The 25,936-nt window shown below is 44.4% G+C and overlaps 1 protein-coding gene across 1 annotated transcript; it reads right to left on the bottom strand.

Annotated features, from left to right (window-relative positions):
• Positions 1 to 7,576: 7,576 nt before the first annotated feature.
• Positions 7,577 to 11,346, bottom strand: BSX (brain specific homeobox). Its single transcript, XM_025465793.2, has 3 exons — positions 11,085 to 11,346; positions 8,892 to 9,088; positions 7,577 to 7,816 (listed from the first exon to the last, which is right to left on the bottom strand). Exons 1-3 carry the CDS (start codon positions 11,344 to 11,346, stop codon positions 7,577 to 7,579), a joined length of 699 nt encoding a protein of 232 aa, XP_025321578.1.
• Between the last annotated feature and the right edge of the window lie 14,590 nt (positions 11,347 to 25,936).

Below are 25,936 nucleotides of genomic sequence, written 5' to 3'. Positions count from 1 at the left end.
TCAAGAATCAAAATGGCTTTAGACCCTCACAGCAGTAATTGGTAGCCTATTAATAAAAACAAATCAAATGATATTTTTTAAATTATTCAAAAGTATTCAAAAATAACTTCCAAACTTAGAATTCTACACTTAGCCAAAATACTAAGAAAGCATGTGACTAGACTCAAGATTTTTTAGAGAAGGATGAACTCAAAACATTTACCTTTCACAATCAGGAAACTATAGGAGACAGTGCTCCCCCAAAATGAGAGGGTAAACCAAGAAAGAAGAAAATACAGGAAACAAAAGTGAAAAGGAATCCTAGGATGGAGGGGAAGAGAGTGACAGTGACATAAAATCCAGAAGTGAGCAGACCAGAGTCTCTGGGAGAGATTCGTTCAGGAAAACAAAACCTTAGCAAGAACAATTGGGAGTCGGCTACAGACAAGTGGTGAAGAGTTTGGAGTTAAGTTGGCCACAAGTACATTAAAAATTAATAAGAGCTTTAATTCCAAGAGGAAAAAAAGGAAGCCTTTTTTTTCCTAAAGATTTTATTCATTTATTCATGAGAGACACAGAGGGGCAGAGACACAGGCAGAGGGAGAAGCAGGCTCCCTGCCCAGGACCCCAGGATCATGACCTGAGCCAAAGGCAGATGCCCACCACTGAGCCACCCTGGTGTCCCAAAAAAAGGAACTCTTGCAGGAAAAATACGTGGCTGAATGGAGAGTCAGACATATATACCGTAATAACAATCTAAACAAAACCCTGACACGGAGGAAGAGATGAAGAGGGTGCACATGTATGTGGTGGGAACAGGGAAGAAATAACTAAATTTTCATCTTTTATGGCATGAAGTACTAGATAATTCTTAAAACAAAAATACCAAAAAGCAGCAATTAAACAGTTACTTAGAAACACGAAGACAAATATGAAAAGAATCACACAGTACTGGAAAGCAGTTGCCTCTGTAATAAAGAGAACATAGAGTGGCCAAGGGACTGCTTCTTTTTAAAATAATTCTCCTACAACTGTATGACTTTATACATAATGTACACCGGTAAATGATGAAACCCAAATCTTTAAAATTAAATGGAGAGAACTTAAGGAAATAAAAAAATAGATGGGAAAAGAATAGAACAAGTATGAGTTTTTTGCCTTTAGCATGTAAATTATTCCCATTTGAGAATCAGGCTAAAGAGCCACCCTTCTATCCTTATTCCCATTGCTTTCTACAGTTTATTTTGCTTTCCAAATCAAGCACTGAGAAAGAATAAGGACTATCTGGCCATTCTTTAACTTTGGGCTAGAATATTGGCAAGTGTACTTAATTACTCTATATCTGTAGCAACGAAAGCTAGGGAGAGAATGAAGGTCACAAATATTCAAATAATCCCTAAGAATTCTGTCAATTTTTTTAAAGATTATTTATTCATGAGAGATACAGAGAGAGGGGCAGAGACACAGGCAGAGGGAGAAGCAGGTTCCCCGTGGGGAGCCCAATGTGAGACTCCATCCGGGGATCTGGGATCACACCCTGAGCCAAAGGCAGACGCTCAACCACTGAGCCACCCAGGTGTCCCCCTATTAGTCAATATTTTTAAACAACTTTTATTCTTGTTACAGAGATACAGTCTAAGGTGTGCCTTTTTTTAAACCAAAAATTTTTCTTAAAAGCTTCAGAAAAAAAGCTTAAATATTGGATTTCCCTGGTAGATCCTTTACTGGCAACTCAGTCTCTTAATAGGGCACCCATAGATTTGAATTATATACCGCCCCCCATTATAGCATTTATATCCGCCAGGGAGAACAGAACCCCTGGGACAGGATGGTGGCAAGATAGAAAAGAGGGAGAGAAAGAATATTCTAAATGAGGTACCCTCAATGCAACTCTGTGGCCCTATATGGCTCTATTTCATCCAAAGCCACCATGCCCTCGCTTAGTCCACACAGGGCAATGACAAAGAGAAAATAAGATGAAGTTATTTTAAAAACTACTTAGAAAGGGACATGGTAGGGGTGCCTTGGTGGATCAGTTGGTTAAGCATCTGCCTTCAGCTCAGGTCATGATCCCAGGGTCCTGAAATTCAGCCAGGTTGGGCTGGGCTCCCTACTCAGTGGGGAGTCTGCTTCTCCCTCTCCCTTTGCCCCTCTTCCCCCCAGCTTGTACACTCTCACTCACAAATAAACAATCTAAAAAAAGGAGGGGGGAACATAATAAACCCTTGTAATGATAGTGATGGAACACAGGACTAATACCTTTTAGTTACCCACATTATTACTGTTGTAGTTCTATGAAGTATAGGATCAAGAACCAACTGGATATGTTCAGATCTATATTGTAATTCATTATCTTCCTCCAGCACTTTTCATCCAAGATCTCACAGTAGATACTTTCATATCCCATATTTCACATCTCCTCACCATTCCTAACTTAAAGGACACTCTCCTCATATTTCTGATGCCAAGTAAGAGAAATTATATAATCCTGAACAAAAGGAAGATTAGAATTGAAGTCTTCAAGCCAAATCATTTAGTCAGTGGCTATGATGCTAAATCCAGCTGCAGCTACACAATTTTGTAAAGAGAGTAAGAAAAGAAGGCTCCGAGAATTATAAATGAAATCATGGAGGGAACGTTTCCTAGTGTACACCCTGGGAATTCTAAGACAGGAGGAGTAAATAAAATGGAAAAAAAATATGTGTCTTTAGGAGGAGGAATTAAAACCAGAAAGTACAATGGAGAGAATCTGGACAGAAAACAGGAAAATCATATCAATTATTTTTATCTCCTAAATATTTATTGGAATGATCTCGGACCTCTACATATATTAATTTTGTAACTCAGTGAGCAAGTTAATCTCTCAGACTCTCAGTTGCCTTGTATATAAAGATTAGGCCAAATTTTTCGTCATATTTTTCATCCTACTCAATGTATGAACTTCTTTGAAAACATCCCAGCACGTAGTTATTCAACTTTGGCTTGAATGAAAAAGGTGAAGGGGCTCAGTACCTCCTCAGAGAGCCAGTTTAAATTTTAGATTGCTCTTCGTCAAAAGTTTTCCATAAATTGATTTAAGATTTTACTAGGTAACTTCCAGCTAATTTTAAATTTTTACAACCAAAATTACTATGCAAAATCTTTTCCTCTACATAATACAATGACAAATAGCAACCCCCCCCCATCACTTTTATCATAGTATAAATTAGTGGTAAAAGAGGATCATGAAAATTGGCTTCTAGTCTGAATTCTATTTAACATTGACAAGGCATTCATCATACCTGGATCCTAATTTCTTCACTTATAAAATGAAGGGCTTAGATTTTGTTAAAGGTCTCTAATACTGACCAGTCTTCCCTGACTACCTATCAGTCCTTAACTCCGGGGATGTCACTTTGTTTACCTTACTTTCTGGAATGGGATGCTGGAGACTTCCTTAATGAATAAAAGAATAACCTTTTCATTTTCTTGTTTCTCTTAATTCTTCTAATTGTTATGGATATATTTCTTTAGAGTTCATGAATTGAAATCTTCTTAGTGAGATGACAAATAACCTTAATAAGTTGGAATTTATAGTTCTTTCCTACAAGAAGGAGATCGGATACTAGGCTCTTAAGGATTAGAAAGAAACAAATCGATTTACCTTCTCACTAATGAAGAACCATAACAGAGCCTTTTGGCACCTAGTGTTTTGCTTTCCAGCTTCTGTTCAAACTTTTCTAGTGAAAGGTGTTTAGGATTTTCTGGACTTAGGTTGTTCTATTGAAGGAGGGCACACTATCTGGCCTATGGGAGGTATGCAAATGTTGTTCCAAAATCTGTTTCCCTGCACCACCCATTGGTTCTGGTTCCACCTCCTTTAGCAGAGCTGCTTAGATAGACCCCTTGATACTGAGTAGCCCTGCAACCACTCCAATACAATCATCCTAGCTAATCTCCTCTCCCACCCCTCCCCAATACTTGGCTTCTCTAAGCTAAAAAGCTCACACTCCTTTGTGTTTTCCACACCTTTTACCACCCAGGTTCTTGTAGACTGTATGAATTTTAGCTTGTCAACAGCCTCTTTAAATGTGATGCCAAGAACATGACATAAATGTAAAATATTTCCTTTGCTCGTTATTTCCACACACGTATTGAGCCCAACTCAAGAAGACCAGGGAGTCACCGCTTCAACTAAATGTGTTTATTGCACAATTCTCTTAGCACCAAAAAGCATTCTTGCTTGCTCTGTGCCTTCACATATCTTTATCTCTAGTTACCAAACAAATGGATATGAGCCAATCCTCTACCTTTTGAAGTGGTGCCATGGATTCCAATTAATTATTTCTTAGTGCTACTATCTGCTAATACTGGAGAGAATGGGATGTTGTCCATTTCTTATGTTCTTAGGTCATGTGAGCAGAAATAATATCAAGAGTCCCTCTCTGAGAGGCTGTGAAATGAAGTCCAATCCAAACAGAATTAAGAACAAATCTGGAAGAAATTATTTACTACATTTGGGATTACATGTAAGATGATGTGCCCACCTTGGCTATTTTCAGATGTCTTTGCCTCTTGAGAATCAGGCTAGGTCTTTAATATATCATAGTGAATGTGGCTTCGTCAGATCTTTACCACCAAGTCAAGCTGAACTGAGGCAAAAGCCTAGGTAATTCAGATAAAATGCCTCTTCAGCCTATGGAGGCTTTGATCGGTATTGAAGGCCAAAAACAAACACTGCCATCATGTTACATTAAATTGAAACTAAATTGTGTCTATCCTCTACTATCATCACTAACCCGCTGAGCATTAAAAAAAGAAAAAAGCAAAAGAAAGAAAGGAAAGGAAAGGGAAGGAAAACCAGGAGAAGTTTGCTATTGAATTGTTTGCCATCAATTTCAGGGAATACGGTCTGATGAGAAAACCGTGCCACAGTGAGTGTGGCTGGCACTGCAGGTGTGAGCTCTTCCCTTCCCACTTACCCTGGCCAGGAACAGCCACAGAGGGCAGAACAAGAATCTTTCCACGTTTCACACTCATAAATCAAAGACACAGCCATTCCCTGGGCTCCAGGATTCATTCTGCCTCCCATCAGGCAGAGCTGTGCCCACACTACCAACGCTATTTCCTTGCCTTTCCAAAAGATCATGAAATGTGCCTAATCTCTGCTCTCAGAGCCAAAAATAAAACCTGGAATCTTCTTGTGAAGACAGGAAAAAGATCTCAATGTCTGGAGCTTTGGGGCTTGTGTTAACCATCTAATTTAAATATTTTTAAATGTCCTCCAAAAACGCATTACTACTCAGCTTAAAGATTCTCCCCCAAATCCCTTTAAGTAGCTCTTCTTCCTAGTATTAGAAGAATCTGAGATTCCCCCCTTTGTGTAGTAGTATCTACTTTCCCTTCCAATAGTCACAAATCACTTTTTCCTCTCATAACCAAGTCTTTTGTCTTATTGTAAAGCACTTGCCAAAAACTCCTACCTTAAAAAGGTACTGTCATTATCTGAACAGGGAGAGAGGAGAAATCTCTCATCTCCAAAACCTAAATCAATGGGAGAGGTGTTCATACAAAGTGATAGGGGCAAAATGCCAACCAGTGCATTGTTGCAAGAAAACAGTGTGTTGGACAAAGAAATGAACAAGGAGTCAAAAGAGATTGGGGGTGGGGGGGTTCCTGCTTTGGCTGTTAGCTAGTACTAAGTTCATAGGTGGATCCTTCAGTCTTGCCAAACCTCGATTTCCTTAACTATAAAAGGAAAAATTAATCTTTGTTGTCTAGGACTCACAAGATCTTGATTGATAACAAGCATTTTGGAAAATCCAAACAGGCTATACAATGCTTATGTTTTTAAAGCAATAACTTGATCACCTAAATGATGCGGACTGGATAGGGGTCTCACCCTGACACTTATCCTTGCCTAAGTTAATGTTTCCTGGAACACACCTGTAGAAAAGAGAGAGAGAGGGAAAAAAAAAAAAAAAAAGAATTCCTACAGCTACATTCATAGACTTTAGAGGGATATTTAGGATTCTCTTTTAGAAAAACAAGGAAACAAAAAGATTAAATGTAACCCAAGCTCACACGGCCATTGTCTCTATAATTATTATTCATCATTGGAACCCAAGGGTCAGGACTCCACTTAGCCACACACTCTTTGCCAACCTTCCTGGGCTCACTTACCTAAATACACAACCAGAACCAAAGGAAGATCGGAAGCTGAGGTCGCCTCTGGCACGGCCGCTAGCTCTGATAAGTGTCCTGGGTGTGCAGCGTCATCACACAATTTATTAGCATAATTTCAAACTCTAAATATCAAGGGATCTCTGTCCCTTTGGTATTTAAAAGTAAAAAAAAAAAAAAATACCATTTGGGTGACCTTCCCCACACAGCTGGAATCCAAGACTATTAAACGATTAAAAACAGAAAAACCGGGGTGGGAGTGAGGGGATCTGTCAACGAAAGGTTATTAGCCCTGTTCACTCCTTTCGGGAACAGGGCGCTGCCTGGGCGCAGGGGAGGGGGACGCGCAGCAGGACGCGTTAACCAAAGATGCCCCGGAAACTCGGTTCGTTCCCAGTTTTGCGCCGCGAGCCCTTTTATTCTCTAGAGAGACTGCAAGCCCCGGGGAGAGCGCCGGAGACCTCCTAGGGGAAAGGGAGGGGGGCGGCGCGCTGGGCCAGACTCTGCCGCTCCTCGAGAGGCCACGCACAGGTGCGCGTCCGAAGGGGGTGCGTGGTTAGCTGGCATCTCGCTACAGCTCCGCATTCCCTAAAACGCGGTGAAAATGAGCATTTCCGCACGCAGCCCGAGGAACGCTGATTTTTAAAACCTCGGCAGCGCACGGGGGTGTAAGAAGAGTTGCGGGGCAGGTGCAGCGCGGTCGGGAGGCCGGGATTGCCAGCGAGCTTTTCCCGCCCGCGTGGCTGGCCGCGCGTGGGCGCCGCTCGGTCGGGAGCCGGGGTGGGGGGTGCGTGCGGGGTGGACGTGCCGGGGAGCCGAACCGCAGGCTCTGGAGGGGACCCGTGACCCGAGCGGATGGAAGCGGCTGGAAGCGCCGCCCTCCTGAAGAGGGCCTGTGGCCCGGGCTTTGAGCTGGAGATGGGGGCGGGGGGACCCCAGCGGGAGGGTAGCGGCCGGGAGCGCGCGGGACCGTCCTGCACAAACATCCTAAGCATCTGGCTGAGGCTCCACCTGGACGCCCGCCGAGCGGAAGGCCCGCGCTCCGGGTCCCTTACCTGCAGCCAATCGGTCTACGCAAGGAAGGGCAAAGGGTCCGGGCGGCGAGGTCGCGGAGCTGGACGGCGGAGCGGGGGCAGGTGGCGGAGGAGAGGGCCGAGAGGGTCTGCGAGCGCGGCGGCCCTGGGGAGCCGGGAGCCCGGGGTCCAGCTGGCGCCACGTACGACGCGGAGCGCGGGAACGAGCCGGCGCAGGTGCACGCGGGGCCGCGGGGCGGGGGCGGGTTCGAGGGTTGACAGGTGTGTTTTGTTGGTGTCCCAGGAGCGGAGCTCCGAGGCCCGCCCGGCCCGAGGCCCGAGGCCCGCGGCCCGGAGCCCGAGGGAAGCGCGCCCCGCCCCGCCCCGCCCCGCCGCGTCCTCCCGGGCCCCCGCCCCGCGGCTCAGAGCACGTGCGGCCCGGGGCCCAGCTCCCCCTCGTCCCCAATGTCCACCTCGTCCTCCGGCTCGGTCAGCACGAAGGGGCCGGCGGGCAGACCCAGCCGAGCCTCGGCAGAGGCGGCCTCTGGGCCGCGGGGGCTGCCCTCGGGGCTCTCGGGCCCGTCTGGCGCTTTGGGCTCATCCTGACTTTTCCTCAGCTGCTTTTTATGCTTCATCCGCCGGTTCTGGAACCACGTTTTCACCTGATTTCAGGGAGAAAAAAATAAATAAATACAACCGTGTCATTCCTTCAGATCCATAGTTACCAAGATCTGAGAGATGGCTGGCCTTAGGAAAATGGGCCGCAACCCATTCACGAATTATCCAAGAGCTGTGACAGTCTCATCCTCGGGTGAAATCAGCCCTCCACCGCTCGCAAGGGATCGTGTAGGTTGAACGAGAATCAGGCATCCTAAAGCTCCTGGAAGCAACTGTCCAACATAACGATAAAGGCCAAAATGGTGTGCTTTGTGAACACTAATATTGCTGTTAATTATAATTACTAATGGTAGGTGCGACTGGACGAGTGGCCTTTATGTTTAACTTACATTCTCCCCATTGGGGCCTCTGAGCACCGGATCCAGCAGGAGGATGAGAATCAACCTTGCTGGTTCTCATCAAAGAGAAAAGTCACGGGCACCTGGCTGATGATTTCACAGCAATCTGGGCTCCCGGGTACAGAGAATATAAGACAGAGGAAGCGGAGGGAGTTTTAAGGTTGCAGGTGAATAGCATCTGGAAGATGGAAACAGTCCTCCTCCCGCTCAGGACAGGGCAGTAAGGAGGAGGCCTACATTACAGTGGGGGAGTGGGGAGGCTGGATCTGAGGGCTTGCGGCTGTGAGAGACAGTCAAATAATAATAATAATTAATAATAATAAAATGCTTCCCTGCGCGGGCCTCTCTCAGGACAAAAACCGGTCTAGTCTCTTTATTTTCCGGCCGCCCAGGCTTACAGCCCCGATCGATCGATGGATCGATAGATCGGAGGAGAGGAGTGGGGGGGCGACAACGGATGGTTCTCAAACTAAGAGTGATCCTCGGGGTCACCGAAGCACTTTCTCCTCCCGGCCCCGAGCTCCTGCAAGAGATGATGCTTCGGGAAGTCTGACCTGAGGATGGAGGTGTCGGTACTTTTCCTAAGGATCTTTGGAGAAGCCTGGAATAAAGGGGAGAGGGGTCGCCCCCACTCGAGAGCTCCAGCTCCGCACCGGGCGGAGGTGGAAGGGGCCCGAGGAAAGAGAAGCGGGGCCCAGGAACTGCCCCGTCTCGGGCCCACCTGCGTCTCGGACAGGCTGAGCGCCGTGGCCAGCTCCACCCGCTCCGGCGTGGACAGGTAGCGCTGGATCTCGAATCTCTTCTCCAGGCCCGAGAGCTGCGAGTCCGAGAACACCGTGCGAGCCTTGCGGCGGCGGCAGTGCTTGCCCGGCAGCTCGCTGTGCTGGGGGTGCGGGAAGAGCGCGGGCACCGGCATCCCTGCGGAGAGAAAGGCGGCCCGGGGGTAGAGCCGGCTCCCCGCGCGCCCCGGTCCCGCGCGCCTCCCTCCGCTTCTTGCCTCCGCCGGTCCCCTCGTCGCCCCCACGGCTTCTCCAGCCCCTTCTCCCAGGAACCGCAGGGCGGGGGGAATTTTAAAATCACAAGAATAGCGCTTGGGGATCTTTATCCGGCGGCTCATCTAAGACGTACAAACAATAAACAGTAAGTGGAATGGAAAAGAACATTTCAAGATCGGAGGCCTTAAAAAAAATGTGCTCTTGGAAAGACTCTGCCGGCGTCCGCCAGCTAGCATGTCAGTCCTTGTGCCCCTGCCCAAGTTTTCTTGCAAACGTCGGCTGGTCCAGGAGCTGCTCCACCCAGCCACCTCTCCTCCATACCCCCGACGACACTCCGTCTAGTTCTGCGGCTAGTACAACCAGGAAGGTGGCCTCGCCTCCCAACCTCACTACAAAACACCTTTTTTCTCTCTCTCGAGTTGCCCCCAACCTCCCGCCTGCTGCCAAAGGGAACAGATCAAAACTCTCTCCTGCGGAGCAAGAACCGAGAGGCAATTCCCGCCTGGCACGTTCCTTATTGGTTGTGGGGTCCTGCTGGGGACCCCGATCTCTAATCGAGTCCTCATTCTTTTCTTATTCTTTCTCTCCTACCCTTAAGAGAAGGATGGAAGCGCTTTTCCCCCTGACCAGGTCGGGGGAGACCTGTCTTGTCCTTCCTGACCTCCGCATTTATTACGGTGTCTGAGACACACCAAGTAAACTGCTACAGACATCAATTTCTCCCAATAACCCTGGGGAAAGGAAACGAGCAATTGTGGCATCGAGGGTTTTGGCCACTGCTACTTGGGGGGGAGGGGACATGGGTGCAGCCCAGAAGGGACTGTCCTGAGTCAGGTAGTGAGAAGGCCAATACCAAGATGCCCGCTTCAACGTAGCTTGTACAATTGCCCTGCCAATCTAGTGCCTCAGAATCTGGGTTTTACAGCTTCATAGAAACTTTTAGCTTTTGCCATAGATTCCGGAGCACACATTTCACAACTGTCTCATGTGTTTCCATGGCTTTCGCCTGGAGAGGGTTGTTTTCCTGCCTGAGCTCTGCATTTGGACTCAATGAATTATATTTCAACTGGAATGAAAAATGCCGAAGAGGGAAGCTATGAGTGTGGCCTTTCAGAGAGCGGCAGGAAAAGTCTGGCCTCACATCTCCCACTCCCAGCCACCTTACTGGCCCCCGGGTTTTGTCATTCATGGAAAATCAAAATGCTATGGTGTGGGGCTCCTGCTCCAGCAGCAATCAGGGCAGAGGAGGGCAGCCGAGCCCAAGATTATGAGTTAGATGTTGAGAGCGCAGAGGGTTAAAGTGGAGCAGCGTCCTTCACTCTCCCCCTCCACCCCCCACACACTTTTTTTTTCTTACCCTTTCTCCCCTATTCTGGCCAGGTCAAACCTTCAGTCCTGGGAATATCCCAAACCCTCATTCACTTCTAAGCCCCTGCACTATATCCATGAAAGCTCTGCGCAGAGGTGAAGAGAGCTGGCCCTGCTGGAGCCTTTGGAGCTAATGAGCTGGAAAGTGGAGTTCTGCTCCACAGGATGGGGTGGTCAGGGGTCTCCCTCAGAGCGAAGACAGAGAATCAGAATTAAGAGCTGGACCAAAGTGGCCCGGAGGACCAGGAGGAAGCAGACTGAGCACTATCCACCAAGAATGTTGTCAAAACCTCTAGCCACCTTTTGGATAGGAATGTTTCCTCCATTATAAAGCGTGTGGAGGGACCATGACTTATCCCCCATGGGTTGGCATGCCTCCGGGGAGCTCTGCATGTCCTCAGCCTTATCCCCAATGTTCCACTGTCACTTAGGGAAGGAAGGCACCAAGCCAGGCCGAATCAGCTCTGGCCTTTCCTCAGCTCCATCACAGGCATACGTCTATGCTGGGAGACCTGCTCTCACTCCCCAAACCTGGAGGCCCCTGTACTTACCCGAGGTGGTGAGGAAATAAGGGTGGTGGTGGTCTCCCTTATGCAGAGGGTGATGAGGGTGAGGAGCCAGGAGGGTGGGTGTGGGCATGAGGGGGTAGCCATAGTCTAGCAGAGGCACCCGGGAGGCCAGAGAGCTGGCGAAGTGGTCAGGGGCCATCTCCCTTAGCGGCTTGGGCTTGTGCAGCAGGATGTCCTCAATGAAGAAGGACGTGGGCCTCTGAGAAGACGCCGGGTGTAGCGGGGAGGTGAAGTTGAGATTCATCTTGAGCCAAGCGTCTGCCACAGGGCGAGAGCCGGGGACGAAGTGTAGGAAGCAGGCAGCGTCTCAGCAAGCCTGGTGGAGAGCGGACGACCCTCCGAGGCTCGGAAACCCCGAGGCTCCCTCCCCGGCCTGGGCTACCCCGGGCGCTGGAGAGGCGAGAAGACGAGCTCCTGGGTAGGTTGGGTCTATGTGTAGAATTGGCAGCTTCAAGAGGGGAGCTGGGAGAGCCAATGGCAAGGCTGCCAGCGGCGAAGGGGAGGGTGCGGTGGGCTCGGGGCGGGGCGGGGCGCTGTCCGCGGTGCTGAATACGACCGGCCGGGCCCGGAGAGAGCGCAGCGGACCCGCGTCCCTGCTCCTGCCAGGTTGGTTTTTCGACCTCAATTTGAGCTGCTTCTGCTTCTTCTTCTTCTGTCAGGCATTTTAAAAGAAAGCTAAAAAGAAAACGTCTCTGTCATTCGACAGACTCTTCTTTAAGAGAGCAAAAAGCATTTAAAGGGCCCCAAAGCAATAGGGATAAGGCACTTACTTTGGCATTTAGGCCTGGGTTTTCCAAGTTTAGAGACACGGTAGCGGGATGGAAAAGGGGAGAAGTGAAGAGAAAATCTGTATCTGTTACACCCAACTTCAGTTGCTGGCTGAGGCACGGAAGAACTATTGAGGAAAATAAATAAAATGCGGATGACCATTACATTCTTTACCTCAGTTAGAGAGGGTGGTATGAGGAAAGTTCTAGCTACATTGGTCAAATAATTTGGTCTGTGTAAGTATGTCCAGAGCTACTTCTTAATGCCAGCTTCCAACTCCTCCCAAATTTCCCTTACTTCCTCCTCACACAGCTTCCCATTTTGCCATACTACCACCTTCAACCCTAACCCACCAAAATAATTGTACTAGATTTTTGTCTCCTGTTCTTTCCCAGCCTTTCATTCTCCTCCCTCCCAATCTTTTGTTTTTGGTTGTCTTTTTTTTTTTCCTGTTTGTCTCTTTCTAATCTGTCACATTTATTTCCCTGGAGTCAATTTGCTAAAATTAAGGTGATCATCTACAGCACAGCAGGGGTAATTTCAGCTCGCATCTCTGAAAATTGCTCTAATTATTGATGTTAAACTCAGGGAAATTAAAAGAAGCCACTTCTCTTCCATCTCCCCATTTTTAAGCTCTAATTTGTTGAAATCTAGTCGTCATCACAATTCCAATCACTACTGCTAATAGTAAAAGTGTTTTAATAGAGACTGAGTCCTCACAACCCATGCTATTAGATAATTAGAGGAGGTGTTAGAAAGCCAAGTGCTAATCCTTGGGCGCACGGGTAGGATTTCCATCTGATCTAGCAGGTAGAACAAATTAATTACCAGAATCAATTAGGCCCCAAACTACAGTGGTCCAGGAAGTGGGAGCATCGTATTCTATACGGATGAACCAGTAAATGGTAAACAGATGAGGAGAGTGAGAGGACGAAGGAAGAAAGGGGGGGGGGAAGTAACTTTAAAATAAGATCTTGGCAAGTAGGCATCTAAACGAAGTCAGAACGCTCTATCTGGGAGTCTGAATTGTGATTTCTTTTTTGAAATGATGGTGATTAAAGACTGATAAACCCCAGAGCAGGCAGCCATGGAGGGGGGAAAGGAGTGGACTTTGAGGAGTCGATCCTCTCTCTGTAGCCCCTCTCTCTGTAGCCCGGGTCTATTGATCTTCCGCTAGAGGGAAGATCCTCTAGCCCCTTCCCGGGGCTAGAGGGAAACTGAAACCAAGGGAACTCGTAAAGTGGTGCTGAGGGTGACAGTCTACACTATACTGATGCCCACTTCCCTCTCAGTGAGAACTTACCCGGCTGAGTGAAAGCCAAGAAGTCCAGTCCCCTAAGGCCCTAAAGGCTGAGCACCTGCTAAGGGCGTAACAGGTGTACAACCAGACTTTGGCCTCAGTAAAGAGCCTAGCTATGCCCGGCGCTCCCTAGGCTCCGTCCCTACACACACCATGGGTACAGATTTGCACCCAGCCTTGGGGTGGGATTTAAACTTCTTTCCAGAGCAGAGACTAACTTCTGTCTGGGAAACAGAAATCAAGATTATTGAATGTCCCTCTGGGAGCAGGAGTAGAAAAAAAAAGTCTTTGGGTGACTGCTACCTCTGAGCCAAGGCACTGCAAACCCTTAGAATTTAGCCCTACACATGCACCAGGGGGTTTTCGGGGTCCAGAGAAGGGGAGGGAAGGGTAGACCGCCCGCTCGGTCCTACCCTCCCCCTTACTTCACGTACGCTGGACTCCGCTCCCTGCTCGACCCCAAAGCTGAGGCTAGGTCTTCGGCCCCGCTCCCTGGAGGAGACGCCTCGCTTTTTCTAGCTCTGCTCGCACTGAGCTCGCTTTCCGGAGAGCCGAGCGCTGAGCGCCACCGAGGGAGACTTCAACGCATTTCCCTCGGGAACCCGGTTCTGCTGCCTTTGCCTCGGCTCCAGCAGGAACCTAAGACGTAAAAGAGGAAGGGAGGAAGCTGGATAGCTATGGAAAGGAGCAGGACCTCAAGGATTGTAGGACTAGGAAAACTTCCCCTTCCCGTGTTTCTGCAACGAAGAGAAACAAAGCTGGGAGGCGGAGAGGACCAGCCGCCCACACCGAAGCAGGCCCCTGGGGATGCGGAGGCGGGACCAGGGGATCGGAAGTGGAGGCGGAGACAGGGATTCCTCAGTCGCCACCCTTTTTCAAGGAGGGAGAACCCCTTCTCCCAGGATGCTCAAATAATCACAGCTGAGGCTTGCCTTGGGAGCTCTGGGACGTGAGTCCTGCCTGCGAGTAGGCAGGCTGTACAGGCAGGTCTTGTCCTGGAGAAGTGCCTGTTGGGTCCTGGCCGCAGACTCCTCCTGGAATTATTGCCCACCTTCTCGGGGAAATGGAGATGTCAAGAAAGCTGGCAAGTTTCTCTGCAGTGGTGGGGCTACTGAGCAGAACCCCCGGAGAAACGCTAGGGTTACCAGAACCCAATCTCTATCCTCCCCCTCAAGGCCCCGGGCATGGCCCATCCTACTGCGTTGGAGTGAAGGAGGCCCCCAAAGATGTTCAGCCTCCTCTTAAGGTTCAATTCTGGCCTGTCCTACGCGGGAGGAGGAAGAGGCATTCCAGAGCCTACAGGGTTTCCCAGCCACCTAACCCAGCCCCTTCAGGGCCCAAACCCGGAATGAGTAAAAGTTATATTTTTTCAGATAACTTGTAAACAACTTGCCCATTAAAAGCAGAGATGTTTTGGGGTGCCTGGGTGGCTCACAGGTGAAGTGTCTTCCTTTGGCTCAGGTCCTGATCCTGGGGTTCTGGGATCCAGTCCTGCTTCCCGGTCCCCTCAGGGAGCCTGCTTAGTCTCTGCCTACGTCTCTGCTTCTGTGTGTGTGTGTGTGTGTGTGTGTGTGTGTGTGTGTGTGTGTGTGTGTGATAAATAAATAAAATCTTTGAAAAAGAAAAACCAACAACAACAGATGTTTCATTGTCTGGATTATCTCTAAAGTAGAGACCAGCACTGGCCAAAAATGTGAGTCACATAGGTAGTTTTTAATTTTCTAGTAGTCACATTTAAAACATAGGAAGAAACAGGTGTAATATTAATGTATTTCATTTAGCCCCAATATGCCAAAAAATTCAACATCTAATCAATATAAATATATTAATGAGATTTTTTGTATTATTTTTTTAAGATTTTATTTATTCATGAGAGACACAGAGAGAGAGAGAAAGAGAGGCAGAGACACAGGCAGAGGGAGAAGCAGGCTCCATGCAGGGAGCCCGACGTGGAACTCGACCTGGGTCTCCAAGATCACACCCCAGGCTGCAGGCAGCGCTAAACCGCTGTGCCACAGGGACTGCCCTTTTTGTATTATTTTTTAATACTAAATCCTCAAAATCCAGTGTGTATTATATACTTAGTGTACATCTCAATCTATACTACCCATATTTTAAGTGCTCAATAGTTACACATGGCTACTGGTTACCTATGGGACAGCACATGGCTAGTTAATTGCCATAATCCCTTTTACCCCTTTCCAATGTAGATAGGCATACACAGAAAATGGAAAGCAGTTGCAAAAGCCAGCCTAGCACTTTCTTATGCCTGCCTTTTAATCATGTATTACATTCAATTATTGTAAGCATTCATTGAGCATCTACAATATACCAAGCTCTTCACTACACACCTTCCCAAGCTTTCTCCAAGCTTTAGGAGATTAAATGATGTACTCACATTACATTTATTGTTGATTCTCATTTGACTAAAATCTGTCACCTAGAAACAGCAGGCTGGAGCTGTATGCTGGGCAGACATGTAAAACAAGATCCTGAACACTGCTCTGAGCAAAAAAATAAAGATCAAATGTATTTCTGCCCCCACCCAACCCACAAGACCTGATAGAGCTCCTACTATGGTCTTAACTGGAGAATTATGAATTCCAAGAGGAAAAAGACATGTTTTTCAGGGAGAGAATAATTAAACAGTCCTTCTCTCTTTCATGTCTGCCTCATCTAAAACTGTCATCTGAGCTGGGACTTAGTTTCCCAAAGAGACAACTCTATTGACGATCAAAGGAAGAGACTGGTTCCATTAGCCAAGGTGCCTATACAGTGGCCTTCAAAATAAGAGAAAAAATGTATTTTAGAAGGATCTGAGTAACATACTTTACTCATAACATTTTATATTATATTGCTTGTTGTCTGTTTCAAGTCACTTTCTATCTGAGTACTTTATTTTAAGTACTATCAAAGTGGATGACATGTCCAGAGAAAGAACAGGAGTCACTGAATGCTTCCTGCAAATGCATCTTCAAATAATGCTTTTTTCCCCCAAAATAATGCTTTTACACCAAAAATTAGGATGTGAACTCACATGAGAACACATCCAAGGATAGGATATCCAAATCACAGTATTCTTAACCTAATGACAACTAAATGCATCCTGTTTGCCATCCAGGACGAAGTCAGTCTATAAGGATCAAAATTTTCTTTTCTCTCTCAAGGCTTTCTATGCTACTTTTGGCATCTCATTTTAAAACATGCTTCAAATAAATAAATAAATAAATAAATAAATGCTTCATAAAGCAATAGGAAGAAAGACCTGGAGCTGGGAATTAAAAGTTTGAAATACAAGAGATCATATATTGTTTCTTAATCATTTAAAATGTATACTGTGGAATAAGAATGATCCCACCATTTTCTTCATCAAGTCCCAAAAAAGTAGCTCAATATATTACTAGAGAAAAACCAATAAGCTAACAAAAATGCCTTTTAAATATCATTTTGTCCCATCCTAAACCATCCAAATTCTATTTTCAGATTTAAAATTTGGCACCTATTGATACAATGTACTTCAAAGAATAATACCAAATTAGTATGCATAGCTTTGAAAATAATGGGGCATAAAATGCTACCATTATGAACTGTGAATTTCTGATGCGAAAGATTGTAAAACCTTTTCAAACTCTATTATGAGGTATAGAGATGAGCTTGTAAACATTTCCCAAGAGGACTGTGCATAGAACTAAATATTTGGTATATTTTTGTTAAAATGATGGATCAGTTATATTTTGTTTGAGAATACTCTTCACAAAGCCAAATTGATTTTTGTTCTTCTAACTTTCATTGCTAATACAATCAAGTTAGTGGACCAAAAGAAATGGAAGGTACAAATGATTGCAATATAAGTGGATAATATTGAATTTGTCTTAGCAATGACCAAGATGGTAGATAATCCTAAAAGGAAACAGAGTAAAAAAATACTTGAAAAGTTTTATTAAATAAGCTGAAAATAAGAAAAGTCATTCTATGTATAACATAAAAGTCTGGAAGCCAAAGAGGAAAATATTGATAAAATTAGCTGTATTAAACTTTTTAAAATTCTGCATGCCAGAAATTACCAAAAGCAAAGGAAAAAGATAAACAACAAAATGATAGGAGGCATTTGCGATTTATACCCCAGACATGGGGATAATTTGTTATATATAAAAAGTTCCTACCAATCAATAAAGAAAAAGACCAAGAGCACAATTTAAAAATTGGCAAAAATCAGGCTCCCTGCTCAGTGGGAAGTCTGTTTCTCCCTCTCCCCTCTGCCCTTCCCCTGTGCTCTCGTTCTCTCTCTTGCCTACTCACTCTGTCTCCAATAATTAAATAAAATTTTAAAAATAAATAAATAAATAAAATAAAAATTGGCAAAATATAGGAAGAAACAGTTCACAAGAAAGAAAATATAAATGACTATTAAACATTTTAAAGAGGCTAATCATAATACTAAAAATAAGCCTAATGAAAGATCAGCTACAGTGAGACAACATTGTTAATATGTGGAATTAAAAAATAAAAAATCGAATTACCCACTCTGTTGGCAAAACTGTAGGGGAAAGAATCACTCTCATATATTGATGCAACGCATGCAAACTTGCACAATCTCTATGGAGAACAATTTGGCAATATATATCAAAATTCCAAATGCACACTGAAATTCATTTAACAGATATGATTTGCACATCATGGCTAAATTATACAAACTCAGAATGAAAGGAACTCTAAGATACACTTTGAAGTGAAAAGGGCATTTGCTTTAGACTGAATGCTAACATTTGTTTTAAAGGGGGGGAGAAGGAGAAAAACATACAAATTTGATTATATATGTTAGACATACCTCTGGGAAGATACATAAGAAACTCACATTAGTTACTTTTAAGGACTGAAGTGCTGGGGTCTTGATGAGAGGATTTTCCCCATATGCCCTTTGGGTTTTAGTTTTTTGTTTTTAAAGATTTATTTATTTTAGAGAGAAAGAGAGTGTGAGTGCATGTGAGTGGGCGGTGGGGTGTTTGGAGGGAGAGGAAGAGGGAGAGTCTCAGGCAGAGTCCCTGCTGAGCATGGAGCCTGATGAAGAGCTTGACCCATGACCTTGAGATCATGACCTGAGCCAAAATCAAGAATCGGAAGCTTAACCTACTAAACTAGCCAGGCACCCCTCCTATATGCGTGTTTGTACCTTTTGAATAAGAATCATATTCATGCAATGTTTTTTAAAAATCAAGTAATATTAAAGTTAAAACATAAAGGAAAAGGAAATTCTTTTACTTTAACCCCAAAATATCCAAAAATTACTACTTTTTTTAAAGATTCTGTTTATTTTAAAGAGAAAGAGGGAGCACAAATGGGGGATGAGCAGAGGGACAAGCATACTCTGCACTGACCCTGACACAGGGCTCAATCCCACAACCCTGAGATTGTGACATGAGCCGAAACCAAGAGTCAGATGCTCAGCCGACTGAGTCACCCAGGCATTCTTCCCTATGTTCTTTCAAATTATTATTTTAGCCCTTCTCAATAGGTTACTGAACCCAAATTATTACAAAGTGTTTTCACTGAAATTTGCCTATAAAGGACATTAAAGTTTTATTCCCTAGTAAAGGTTCTACAACACTTTGCTTTCCTATAAATTATATGTGTTTTCAAAGAGGTGATCACACACCCACTCCCATCCACAAATTAGGGATAATATGTATCTAATCACTTAAAGAAAGGAAAGAATAGTTTTTGACTATTTCAATGACAGTGCTATGAATAATGAGGTGAATTTCTTGTATTTATATTGTACATTGTGTACTTTAAGCTGCTTTCTTACCTGAACATCACATCTCTTCCTGTCCACATACATAAAGACACAGAGGATCACATAGGTAGAATCATGAACTCAAGATCACTCAGCTTTGTATGTCAGGATTTGAACTCAGATTTATCTGACCTGAGAGTCCGTAGTCTATTCATTATAACCACATTATCTTTGAATTTGAAAAATTAGCAAGTAAAGCAATAATAGATGCTGCTTATCTCTCATCTGGAGTAAAACTTTCAACTATAGCCCTTGATTTAAGAGGCCAGTCTCCCCAATTCTTCTCCTTGGAGGATTTATAAATTCATACCATTACCTGCAGTAACTAGAACCTAAAATACCAGAAAGGATGTTTTTACTTTGGAAAATGAATACGCACGCACGCACGGACGTGCACACACACGAACACTTAGCATCATCACTTCAAGGTGAAGAGGGCAGGATGCAGGATATATTACCAGTGGTAAATTGAACAGGGCTTGGAGTCAAACAGACTCCAAGGTTAGAATCTGGATCTATTACCATTGCATACTAGCTGTATGACCTTGGAAATTGTATTTAACCCCTCTAAGCCCTACTTCATAGGATAGTTTGGGGGAATAATTAAGATAATGTGTATACCCCAAACATACACAATGTCATATGTCAATTATATCTCAATTTTAAAAAGATAATATATGTAAAGCATTTTGCTCAGTGCCTGGCACACAGCTAAATCTCAGTAAGTAACTGCTGCTGGTGCTGCTGCTGGTGGTGGTGGTCTGACAAACCAATACAAGAGACCCCAAATGATCAATGGTGGGACCCTAGGGATACCATGGACATGGGTGATTAATAAATCCAACACCATGCTGTTCTATAAAAGCAGGCTATATAATCCCAGAAAGAGATTCTTGCCAAGAAAAAAACAATGTATTGGGAAGGAGGTGATGGTACTAGGTAGTGCTCTTCTGTGTACAAATGTGAAAAAGTGGGGAGTATCTATTTAGTTCTAGAAGATACCTTAAAGATGATTTTAAGAAAGATGACATCGTCTAACTTCCCCCAGCCAGAATTCAAAAACACTAAACTAGAAAGTACTTTTTTTTTTTAAACGTTACTTATTTAATCATGATAGACACACCAGGCAGAGACACAGGCAGAGGGAGAAGCAGGCTCCCTGCAGGGATCCTGATGTGGGACTCAATCCCAGGACTCCAGGATCATGACCTGAGCCAAAGGCTGATGCTCAACTACTGAGCCACGCAGTTGCCCCTAAATTAGAAAGTACTTTAAGATCAACACCAAGTCTGGTTCTCCCTGCCTTCTACCAGAAGAAGACAATCAGGCAAAGGGTATTTATTGTTTACCAGGTATCCTACCTTTGCTAGGCTCTGTATGAGGTGTTTTGGAGAGATAGGATAGAGGAGAGCAGGGAACAAAGAAAAGTATAAGCCTTATGTCTGCTTCAGACACACATATACACACACCCCATACATGTAACCCAAAACATGCAAAGCAAACAAAACCAACCAAGAGCTTCTCTGTGTATTTTACTTAATTAGGAAAACATCACTAAGATGATATAGGCTCACTTGTAATTAGGATAGAAAATAATATCGGGAGACAGTGGAGCCAAGAGCTCTGTGATTTATTCAGTTTTTATCTGCAAACATTTATTGAACTTGTACCTTGCAAAAAGGTGGGTATGTATTGGAGGCCTTTTGTCATATGTATTTATCTTGCTTCCACTTTTAAGCCAAGGATTTCATTTTATCTACTGTATCTTAATATTTTCCAATGCGTAGTAGACTCTTCCAAAACTGACATGAAAATACTTCTATAATTGATTGCCATATTATTTGGCAGTTCCCAGGTAAAAGAATAATTTTTTAAAATTTTTTTATTTATTTATGCATGAGAGACACAGAGAGAGAGAGGCAGAGACACAGGCAGAGGGAGAAGCAGGCTCCATATAGGGAGCTTGATGTGGGACTCAATCCCAGGACTCCAGGATCATGCCCTGGGCCGAAGGCAGGCACTAAACTGCTGAGCCACCCAGGGATCCTCAATAAAAGAATAATTTAGTGCTGGTTACCAGATCCCTCCCTATTGGCTGATAGGCAGGCAGCTCCTTAAAATGCTGTAGTGATATCATATGATTTTTTTGAGAGAGAGAGAGCATAAACGGGTTAGTATGTAGGGGCAGAGGGAGAAGGAGGGAGAAAATCTTAAGCAGACTCCATGCCCAGTGTGGAGCCTGATACAAGGCTCAAGCTCATGACCCTAAGATCATGACCTAAGCCAAAATCAAGTGTCAGATGCTTAACAGACTGAGTTACCCAGGTACCCCTACCAAATGCTTCTTTTTTTTTTAATTTATTTTATTTATTTATGATAGTCACACACAGAGAGAGAGAGAGAGAGAGAGAGGCAGAGACACAGGCAGAGGGAGAAGTAGGCTCCATGCACCGGGAGCCCGACGTGGGAGTCGATCCCGGGTCTCCAGGATCGGGCCCTGGGCCAAAGGCAGGCACCAAACCGCTGCGCCACCCAGGGATCCCCCCAAATGCTTCTTTTAAAAGAAAAACACCATGTGGGGGCACCTGGGTGGCTCAATCAGCTTAGGTTATGATCCTAGGGTCCTGGGAACAGCCCCACATCAGGCTTCTTGCTCAGTGAGGAGCCTACTTCTCCCTCTCCCTCCCTCTGCCTGGTGCTCCCTCTGCTTTTGTGCTCTCTCACCCGCTCACTCTCTCTCTCTGTCAAATAAATAAAATCTTTTTTAAATTTTTAAAAATTAAAAATAAAAAAAAACACCAGGTGGTTTGGTGAGGGGAAGAAATGTGGACTGTTGAATCTGGAGAAGTCTCTTCAAACCAAACTAAAACAGAACCTTCACTTGGCACTCTGCAGTTTTAGCCTCACCAAATTCAATTATTAAAAATCACTTTCATCTGTCTTTCTGGAAGGATCATCCTTGTCAGCCCCCATCTACAGAGATAATTTCCATTCAAATCTAGATCCAGTTCACTCCACTCTCCCTCAGAAAACCACTCCTTTCTCCAGCACTTAATACACAGAGATACCACTGACTGGGCATTTGGAAAAAAGCTGAATACTACGTTGATATGTTTTATCTCTTGTCATGGCCATGTTCTGTTTTCCAGCTAGACTACTGTGTTATAGGCAACATATTCAAATAATTCAAAAGTCAAAAATTAGAAAAAGTTCATGACATGAAACATCTCCCCTTTCCCTCTCTTAGCGAATTCTCCCTTCAGAGCCAATCACTGTTACTGCTTTCTAAGTGTCCTTTCACAGATATTTTAAAGTGTGTACAGATGATATATATACATGAACACACATACACACATGTAGCTGTGACTATATCTGTGCATAAATAAATGTATAGGTGAAATATATATGTATATATATTCCTCACTCATATACACATCTTTTCTCCCTCTTTTGATACAGAGGGTGAAGGGGTAGCACACTATGTATCCTTGGTTTTTATTTAACTTTTTTTTTTCGGTTGCACATTGATTGTGACATATATGGATGCACCAAGATTATTTAGCCAGTTTCCTTCTATGGTATCTAGGATGATTTCCTAAGATATTTAGGATGCTTTCAATCTTTTGCTATTACAAACAATACTGTATTAAATACATGTAAAAAAAACCCTGTAAACATATTTTATACATGGGCATTCTTAGAGGATGAATTTCTAGGTTAAGTTTGTAGTTTTGGTTGGTTTTGCCAAATGGTACTCCAGAAAGGGAGTTTATCAGTCTATTCTCCTATCCACGGCAAATTAGATAGTCTCAGGTAATTCTCCTACAAATAATGTAAGTACAGTACTCTTGTTTTTACGTCACTTAACCCTTGAGAATCTTAGTTATTCTATCTGCAAAGTGGGGATAATGTCATCTACCACAGAGACCTATCCTAGGGATTATTTTGTGAGGAAAATATGCAGAAGAGCTATAAAAACTGTCCAACAAGAGGAAAATGTCAATTACTATTGAGAGTAATAGCTTCTAGGGGTACCTGTGTGGCTCAGCTAGTTAAGTGTCTGCCTTCGTCTTGGGTCGTGATCTCATGTCCTGGGATGGAGCCCTGAGTTGGGCTCCCTGCTCAGTGTGGAGTCTGCTTCTCCCTCCTCTCTACCCTTCCCCCAGCTTGTGCTTTTTCTCCCTCTCAAATAAATTTAAAAATTTTTTTTAAAATGTAATAGCTTCTAGCACTTAATCTATGATAAATATCATATCACATGCTTTAATATAGTCTAATCTACATTACAAAGTAAACATAATTACGTTAGATTTATATTTCAAGAAAATGAAGCTCAGGGTGCCTGGGTGGCTCAGTCGATTAAGCATCTGACTCTTGATTTCGGCCCTGGTCTTTGATCTCAGGGTCATGAGATTGAGCCCTGCCTTGCACTCCACACTCAGTTGGGAGTCTGCTTGGGATTCGCTCTCCCTCTCCCTCTGCCCCTCCTGCTCCCTCTCTCTCTCTTTCTCAAATAAATAGATCTTTAAGAAAGAAAAAAAAAAGGAATGAAACCACAGCTCAGAGAGTGGACTTATCAGTCCACATCTGGCAAGTGGCAGAAGAGGGACTAAAACCCAGGTCTGCACAGGTTCAAAGACTGGGCTCTTTCCACTGAACCTCATTTTGACTTACAATTTATTTTTGTTAATTCAAGTAAAATGAATGTACGGTGTTCTATTAGTTTCACAATAGTTCTATTAATTATACAACATAGAGATTTGACATTTTGACTTATAATTTAAAAATTAAACTATCACTCCTTTAATTTGTATGAAATTGTATTTGAATCAAATATAATGAAGGAGTAAAGGTCTCATGCAAGACACAACCTGGACCATTAAGTATTGGTAGAATTTGGACAGGTGGAGGGATGTGAAGATACTCTTCCTGTAGCAGAGAATGGCAAATACAAGTATTCACAGGGCAAGTAGAACAAAGTGTATTTTGAGAATACTGAGATGATCATAACTAGAGTGGAGCCTTTGAGTAGTACTTGGGAATGTGGTTTAGGGGACGTCCTGGGTAGCTCAGCAGTTGAGCGTCTGCCTTCAGCTCAGGGTGTGATCCTGGGTTCAGGATCGAGTCCTGATCCCGCATCAGTCTCCCTGTGAGGAGTCTGCTTCTCCCTCTGCTTCTCTCTCTGTGTCTCTCATGAATAAATGAATAAAATATTTTTTTAAAAAATGTGGTTTGGGCCTTATTAACAAGTACTTGGAAAGATAGTCAGAGAGCACCTGATGGTTCAGTGGTTGAGCAGCTGCCTTGGGCTCGGGTCATGATCTGGAGTCCTGGATTTGAGTCCCACATCAGGCTCCCTGCAGGAAGCCTGCTTCTCCTTCTGCCTATGTCTCTGCCTCTCTCTCTGTCTCTCATGAATAGGTAAATGAAATCTTTAAAAAAAAAAAAAGAAAGAAAGATAGTCAGAAGACATTATGCTTAATTTGGAGGAGAGCAGCTTGAGGGTAGGGGCCAGTAAAGCTTTTCTGAGCAGGGCTGTAACTGTGGATGATAGTGCTTTAGGAAATTTTATATCAAGTCTTTATGTATGAGGAATTAGAGAAAAGGCACTAGAAAGTGTGGAAGGTATTGGTGTTTCCAGAGAGGAGTCCCTTCAGCCATTCAGTCAAAAAACAATCATTCATTCACTCAACAAATAGATATTAGTCACTTTCCATGGACATCAGGCATGGTGAGATTAGCTTAGAAGCTGTAAATACAAGCACCACACAGGCTCTGCTGTTAAGACTTTCAAATCTGGGGGAGCCTGTGTGGCTCAGAAGTTGAGCATCTACCCTCAGCTCAGGGCGTGATCCTGGGGTCCTGGGTTCTAGTCCTGCGTTGGGCTCCCTGCATGGAGCCTGCTTCTCCCTCTGCCTGTGTCCCTGCTTCTCTCTCTCTCTGCATCTCTCATGAATAAATAAATAAAATCTTTTAAAAAAAAGAGACTTGCAAACCTTATGATAATATCAGGATCTTAACTGCTCACATCTTCTCTGTTCCGTTTTATCCCTCCCTGTAATCCTTTCTTCAGGAGCCAGAGTGCTGATTCAAAAGCACAAATCTGATGAATTAGTCCATGTTCAAAATCCTTTGGTAGCATGTTATGTCACCTTCCATGCCAGGAACATGTGTTGCTCTAACCACCTCCCCAACATTGGCTTACCCTTCTATGGTTCTCAGAACAAATGGCTTCCTCCCTGAAGCCTTCCCTGATGCCTCCAGGTGTGTTAGGTGTCCTGCCCATGTGCAACCACACACTTCTGATATTATCATATTTTTCTCACTACAATGCAATTGTCCCTTCCATCGTTTGTCTCCTTCTCTAAACCATAAATGCTATAGAAGGAAGACCAATGTTACCCCAAGCGTCTAGTCCAATGTCTGGCACATGGTAAGGTCTCAAATGCTGACTAGCAGACTGAACCTGTGAATAAATAAATAAGTGCATAGGTAAAATAACCACTCAGATGATCCAGCCGGGTAGATTTTACTTTACTTGGGAAAGAAAGCAAATGTTTTCGTTGTTTACAAAGTGGCATGAAAGCTAATCAATCCCTGGTCGCCTTTCCAACTCAATATCGAATGGGACAGAGACTGTAGGTAGCAGTGGAGTTAGAATGGCTGGGTTAGCAGATAAGGAGTTGTGGAAAGGGTGGTCGTCATGACAACCTGTAAGCTTATTAGGTACCACAAGCCTGTAGTGCACCGGAAGAACCCAGATTCACATGGGTTCAAGATCTGCAGGCTCCAGCTACCTGGCCCAAATAGTTCTATTTTTTGGACTCCTAGAACGCTATGGCGGTAGAACCTGTGAGATTGTTCCTTTCTGTGTTGCTTGTTGTACAAATAACATCCGGAGAAGGTGAGTGATTTGTCCAGTCACACAGCAAATTCTTGACAAGGCCGAGGTAGAAAACATGAGTCTTTCCA

Source organism: Canis lupus, chromosome 5 (genome assembly GCF_003254725.2).
Source record: "Canis lupus dingo isolate Sandy chromosome 5, ASM325472v2, whole genome shotgun sequence".
Lineage (NCBI taxonomy): Eukaryota > Metazoa > Chordata > Mammalia > Carnivora > Canidae > Canis > Canis lupus.
Note: the sequence above shows the minus strand (reverse complement) of the source record. Positions and strands in the feature narration are given on the sequence as shown.